The sequence below is a fragment of the Callorhinchus milii genome, unplaced genomic scaffold (assembly GCF_018977255.1).
Source record: "Callorhinchus milii isolate IMCB2004 unplaced genomic scaffold, IMCB_Cmil_1.0 Scaffold26, whole genome shotgun sequence".
Taxonomy (NCBI): domain Eukaryota; kingdom Metazoa; phylum Chordata; class Chondrichthyes; order Chimaeriformes; family Callorhinchidae; genus Callorhinchus; species Callorhinchus milii.
In genome coordinates, this window is record NW_024704767.1 from 1,307,472 (window position 1) to 1,314,593 (window position 7,122).

General features: G+C 43.3%; 1 protein-coding gene across 1 annotated transcript; it reads right to left on the reverse strand.

The window, feature by feature from the left end:
- Positions 1-3,119: 3,119 nt before the first annotated feature.
- On the reverse strand, positions 3,120-5,948 carry dtwd1 (DTW domain containing 1). Its single transcript, XM_042344090.1, has 5 exons — positions 5,869-5,948; positions 5,041-5,355; positions 4,533-4,676; positions 3,784-4,090; positions 3,120-3,627 (listed from the first exon to the last, which is right to left on the reverse strand). Exons 2-5 carry the CDS (start codon positions 5,326-5,328, stop codon positions 3,395-3,397), a joined length of 972 nt encoding a protein of 323 aa, XP_042200024.1. The 5' UTR covers positions 5,329-5,355; positions 5,869-5,948; the 3' UTR covers positions 3,120-3,394.
- Between the last annotated feature and the right edge of the window lie 1,174 nt (positions 5,949-7,122).

Here is a 7,122-nt window from a genome sequence, read left to right on the forward strand (position 1 = left end):
AGTGGGTCCCTTTGTCCGTGACTAATGAACATTACAGCAATATTGTGGTGGCTTCCATCAGCAAGTTCCTTCAACACAACACGCTCAGTGCAGTGAAAAGACATCACGATTCCGTGTACTTCAAGCTGCATAAACAATGCACAATGTGTGATTTAACCTTATCAAAAATTTTATAACTATGCCCACACCAAGGTCAGTAAATTTACCACTGATCAGAGAATCATTCCTCCTCCAGTTTCCTTCGGGGCCAAAGTAAACCATTTCTTGACACGTATTTTGCTTTATCATAGGACTGCCTTCAGCATTAATTAAACTAACCACGCAGCCCGTGCACGAACATCTAATGGATCCAAATTAAACATTTTTTTTAATATATACTTTATTGCGTGTCTGATTGCATTGACGCTTGACTCACTGAAACCCCAAAGCCAATGCCAGATGAAAAACTGTTGCTGTTTTTTAATCATTGCCTTTTGCATAGATTTAAAGCGATGTGGGAAGAAAATCCTTCAAGGCCCGATGGCCCTGGTCCAAGTTGGCAATAGTTGTCCAGTAAGACTCCAATTCCACAAAGTATCATCAAGCCTCAGTGGCAACCATCCAACCCACATACCTTCAAAATACAAGGTTCCAGGGTTGAGTATGTACTGGCCCTGGATACCATAATCCTGAGAGATCCTAAGTAGACCATTCTTAGCATAATAAACTCCCCCAAAAAGTTCTTCACTGTATCTGCTCCATCACTGTTCTCAAATCAGTTTCCTCCCTCACAGCCTCCATTGGTTCCTCTGTTTAATGTGGGTCCATATTCTATTGATATCTGATTCGTCCTTTTGAGCATTTTGGTGCATGTCATTGCAGTCGTGTAATCAGCAATGATCTCTGACCTCCTCACTCCATTTCTTTAACACCTCTCCTCCCTGGTCTCCAGTTCCACCATCCACAAGCCCCAGCTCGTTCAAAACTCTGGCACCCGCATCCTCATCTCCACCAAACTCCACAAACCCAGTCTTCCCCAGATCTTGCCAAGCTCCAATGTCTTCCAACAGATCCATTTCAAGGCCCTAACCACCACTTATAGATCCCTTCACACCCCCGCACCTTCCTAACTCTGTGTTCTTCTAACTCACTCGCCTCCACTCCGCTAGACATCTCCCATCCCATAATTAGTGTCCAAGCCTTCTGCAACTCCCCCTCCCCCAAAAAACTTGGATCTCTCTTCCTCTCAGTCTTGAACCCTCTCGGTATTTAAATCCCGTCTATAAAGCTGCCTATTCAGCCACGCTTCTGGTCACCTCCCCATCCTCGTTTTGTATCCGAATCTGTCCATTAAGAGCTCTGAGACGTTATCCTATGTGAAGAATGTTATATACTCTGTATGCGTGTTGCTATTTCAGTTAAGGAATTTAAGATTGAGCCAAGGTTCAAGGCAAGCATTTTGAATGTTTCTGGAGCGATTGGTGTCTTGATATTCCAACACGCTAACCCTAACTGGTGGAACGTTCACAGCAGAAGCCAATTATAAACTAAAAGGTTCACAGTTCTGTGTTCGGTGCCCAGAACTGTTTGTGCTCACTGTGTAATTCATTTACATTGCATGTCTTTGTTATTCAGTTATGGTTCATGATCATGGTACCCTGCAGGAATACTGCTTTCTTTGAAATGAAAAATGGAACAATGCGCCTGGAACAATGTCTTATTCTCAGCCAAGTGCCAATCCCACAATGTGTCTGAATGCTAAAGAGGTTGTGGAAGCTTGGCTCATGAGTGATTCATCAATTTGTATTCCAATTTGCAAGGATTATTAAGTTCAGTTATCGTTCTGCTCTGCGCTTAAAACCATTGAGACCCATTGTTGCAGCCTGACTCAGGTAGGAACTTTGACAAACAGGTAACTGGGCTAGAACTGAGAACCAACAGCCGTGGTCCAGTACGCTCTACACCAGTTCTCTGCTTCAACTAAAAAATACTAAGAGACTCTTTATATCCCCCACTATTTACATGGAAGGATGATGGTTTGACAATTACGTTCGTGGGTAGGTAAATAGTTGAAGGTTACAATGATGTGGTTGATAACAGCCATTATGAGCTTCTGACAATTGTTGAACATTAACTTTACAAAGTAGTGGATTGAAGAAAAGTAGTAAAGCGTCTCACGTGCTTGCTATACATGTTGTCTCCATGGAAGTTAAGTTTTGTTCTTCCATTATTCTCCAACATACATTTCTTGTAAACCGTGGGACAGTCCTCTTGAAAAAAGATTCTAACTGTAGCCCACATTGTTTTGCCCTCTCTCTGCTCAGCTTGGTAGATGTCACATGGATTGCCTTGGATTCCTGTTTTTTAACCACAGTTGCTGGCAGATGGTTGCTCACCATGACCGTTGTGGTATTTTTCTCTGTAGTTTCACAGAGCTCCGATGGGAGCAGGGATTCTGCCCACTCAGCTCGTGTTAACTCTTCAAGTCAAAGTCCTACAAAGTAAAGTTTTACTAGCTAGACAAGCAGAGGAAAGCTTGCAAGCCAGTGCTCTCAATAGCAAGCTATGTAGTTGTAGCCAGTGAAACTCCAGCAGTTACCTCAACTCACTCTGGGATTCCCCAAGCCTTGGCAACAGCGCTTAATACTCTCCAGAATCAGGTAAGCTGAGTGCACCCTCTTTGGAGACAGTTCGGATTCCATTCTGGACACAGGGAAATTTCCATGTGTAGGCGGCATAAATACTGTATGTGGAATTCTCGGTCTGGTTTGGATACTCTTACGCGGGGTGATCGATTTCAACATGAGACACCAGCTGACCAGAAGAAAATTAGTTTAAGATTCAGTTTATAAAAATATAATGGGAATAAAGAGACAATAGGTAGGCATATTTAATTGAAAAAAAATACAATCAACAGTATTCTTTAAAGAAAGCCTCAATGCAGCTATCACAAAAATAAATGAATTCTAATTTAACCCTTGGTTTGCAGAACCTTGGAATAGAATAAGAAAAATGTCAATACGGTAAAACTTGCATAAGTCTGATCTGTATACATCGTATAATCGCCTAAGTCGTACATCTGCCCAAGTCCTGTTCAAAAGTTTATATTCTACACAAGTTTGACATAACTCATACTTTGCATAAGTCATATTAAATGTGTGGTCCCAACTAATAAGACTTATGTGAGGTTCACTGTACTCATATTGATGCAGAATTATGCATCTTTTCAGTTAATGTAATAAGCCCAAAAATGGGCATAATTTACACTAACCAGTCTCCATGTGAAACATACAGTGTGTTTGCAGTACCAGCCTACTGACTTAAAAGAATCTTCAATGAACCAGAACATGAAAGTCATGAACTGAACAAAAGGTCAGTCTGTACAAATAACAAGTGATTTTCCACAACCAGCAGCTCAACTCAGTTTGCCTGATGCACGTTTCGCCTTCCTGATTAATCTGTACATGAATGAATAGAAGAATAGCAGGTTGTCATATTTCCCATCGTAGCTCTCCTTTAAAAGCAGAGTGTGGTAGTCAACTAGGAAATAGTAAATCGCCTCAATTGTAGAGAGGTAGGTATCTGGCTTCCCTTTCTGATGACGCCAAAAACAAGTCTTTTGCGTTCTTAGCTCAACGTGAAGCAATTCTGCAGAAAGAGCACAGAAAAAAACTGTTATCATTTTCCTGTCTGTCTGACCGGATTTTCTCACGGGTGGACAGGAATAAAAGAAACCTCTTAAAATGATCAAGTGTCAAAATAAATAACATGATCCCCAAGACAGCCTCCGCTGTGACATGTTACCTTGGAGACGCTCATCTGTGATGATTTTATTAGTTTGGTTCCAGGTGCTATCGATAAATATCACACGTTTTAACAGGGCTGGTTTTGTCTTCTCATTTGCTGGCTCCTCCACACTTAAACCAAGTTTGTCTTCACAGTCGTACTTTGGCTGTTTAACTGATGGTTCCTCCAGCACACTGCTCCCACTGTCACTGGGCGCATTCTTCCCGAGCTTTGCCAAAACGGATTTCTCGTCTGCAATGTTTGATAAGTGCTTTGGAAGGTCCTCAAGACAAACTGAGGTCGGTCCAGGGAACATCACCACGACCTGAACAAGATTGCAAAGTACCGGAAATGTTCGATCAAAAGGACACATAAAATAACAACAACAACAAAATTACATTTGTATAGCTCCTTTCATGTCGGGAGGCGTCCTAATAAAAATTGGATCCTTGTCCACCCTATTCAGCTCCAATTTACCTACAAACACAGACACTACACTTCATTTGAAGTAAATCCTGTAAAGTGCTTCAGGAACGTCCTCCTGACGTGAAAGGAATTATATCAAATATCAATATAAAGTCAAAAGAATTGCTGCAGCCAGCCCAGTTCTTCCTCATAGACACTAATAATGAAAGGATATTTTATTAACAATAATAATCCTTGCTTTTGATACAGTGCCTTTCATGCCAGATGGATGTCTCAAACCAGATTTACTGTAAGGGGTATACTTAGCAGGCGAATGCTTTGGATTAATTTTTCTAACTTACTTCATGTTTTTCATTCCCGTACTCTGGCATGCAAGGGTACGTGTAAATATTAACGTCATCTCGGGCCAACAGCTTTGCATGCACGGCGGTACTCTTCCCATCAGTCTCATTGGGGTGTTTGATAATATCGATCTTCAGAGGCAGCTGGGAACCGAAAAAAATGGAAGTCGGCATATAAAGTGCAAAGCGAAATGTAATAGAAAATATTGATTTCATACATAATCTGATATTCCGCTTTTCCACCCTTGTATATTTTCTCCAGAAAACGTACCTCTTCTCTTGTACTGGAGTGCGAATACTGGAGGCTGGCTGTCACTGGTTCCAAAAGGGACAACCAATATCCAGTGCGTTAGCCAGGGCCATTATTCATGTGTGCAAGAAGAGACTGTCAGCAGGCTAAATGGGGGTATCAGAGCCAAGCTCTCTCCTCTTCTGACCCAGATAGTCACGTGTCATACTGTGCAACGTGAAACAATCCTGACAGCAAACAATAACTTGGGTTACTAACCTTGACTTGAGGGATCTCATCAGAGCTCACTCCATCTACCAGAAGGAAGCACGAATAACAGTAGAACATCCTTGAACAATGGCATTTTGGACACTTTGATCTCCCGCTTCGCTGGAGCGTTTCCAGTACTGTCTGGGGAGCCAGTTTCAGATTTTCGAAAGCATCGGAGGTTTGCTCTTTCTGTGCTTCGGGCGACGGAACGGACGGGCTTTGCAAATTGCCGCGTTTCCCGGCCTCCGCACCAGCTGCCCCTTCAGCCGGTGCCGTTCGTTTCAAGCCGGCGGACATCCCAGGCGGACGCTTCACCGGCTTTGCCTGTAGGGTTTTCCGAAAGACACGTAAAAATGAGCGAGCACGTCAGTCAAGCCCTTCAGAGTAGGTCTCTCGGAGCGGGAGGGACCGCCGTTATAACAGTAACAGTCCTTGCATTTGACACAGCGCCTTATCCCGTGCGTCGAGAGGTCTCGCCAAGCGCTTCGCGGGAACGCGCAACACAGGACACGTCTGTCGCGAAGCGGCGCGAACGTGTATTGTTTTGTGGGCGAAAGGCGGCGGCAGCAGCCGATGGGAGCGCAGCCGGCGTCCCACAGGGCAGTCGGCATCGTCATCGTCACAATGATGAGCAAAAATTCAAAAGAACCATTTTTTAAAAGGAGTGACTTTTTTTTTAAAGGCCATTTTCCTCTCAGCCCCTCCCCCCCCCCCCACACACACACACACACACAGGGAGGGGTGGGGGGGGGGGGGGGTGCAAGACTTGGTAAAAAGGTACCGAAATAAATCACCATTATTCCTCACCCACACACACACACACACACACACACTCACACAAAAAAAGAGGGCCTTAAGTTCGATGGCAACGCCTCAGTCTACGCTTCTTCTTCCTGCACTGCAGGTGGTGGGGATGGTGGTGGGGTGGGGGGGGGGGGAACCAAAACCCGGGGCGGGTGGGTCGGGGGGAGGGGTTTGAGGGGTTGGGTACCGAGTTACCGGCCGCTCCAGAGGGGAGGGAGAAAACCGCTGCACCGGTTCCGCTCGACGTCACGAAGCGGAAGTGCTCGTTGTTGCCAAGCGACAGGGACGCCAAAGCGACCCACGTGTGTGTCCCCCACACACTCACACACACACACACACCACACTCTCTCCACACACATTGTGACTGTGGGGCTGAAGGTTATTTCGTCTTCAACTGTAAAAATGATCCCAGGGGGAAAATCACGGGTAACTATCTATATATATATATATATATCATTTTTTGTATGTATATATATATACAAAATTATATGTATGTAATGTTTTAATCATAATGATATATATAATATAATATTATAATTCATAATGATATATAATTTTTTGTGCATATATATACACACACAAAATTATATATACGCGTATAATTTTTTGTATGTATACACGTGTGACGCTCTTTGCACACACACACACCTGCATCTCTATGCGTATGTATTTATGTGTTTATTTATTTATATTTACTTTTTTTGTACCAAATTATATTTACGTAAAAGTCTACATATGTCGTAGAGAGACACAGGCGCTCACCCGCGCACTTTTTTTTTTTTTTGGACCCCCCCCCCACCCCCCCAAAAAAATGTTGTTTTGTGTTTGCATTCCTAAGGTGGTTAAGTTTGGCTGCAGGTATCTTATCACGTGGCGGCGGGCACTGGCTCGGTCGATAACGCTCTCGCCTCCCAGTCCGAAGGATGTTGGAGACTATAATAATAATAATACTTGCATTTGACATAGCGCCTTATCACGTCATTGAGACGCCTCCAATAATAATAATAATAATAATAACAATAATAATGTCTCCTCCCTTGCTCAGCATCCAACACCAACCCCATGACGCGCCCTCCAATGGACATCCTATACGTGAACGGTGCTGTCTATAATTGTTGTTTGTTGTTTGTAGAAAATGCAAGAACCACCTACTTCGCACAAAGAGGTCTTAAAGTATCTGAATCTGGTGAGTGGATTTCACTTCTTTCAGTACTGCCGCATTGTAGAAACCCCAGAAATTGTTAATCTTGTATTTATATTTTATTTGAAAAGACGTTTGATGTTACT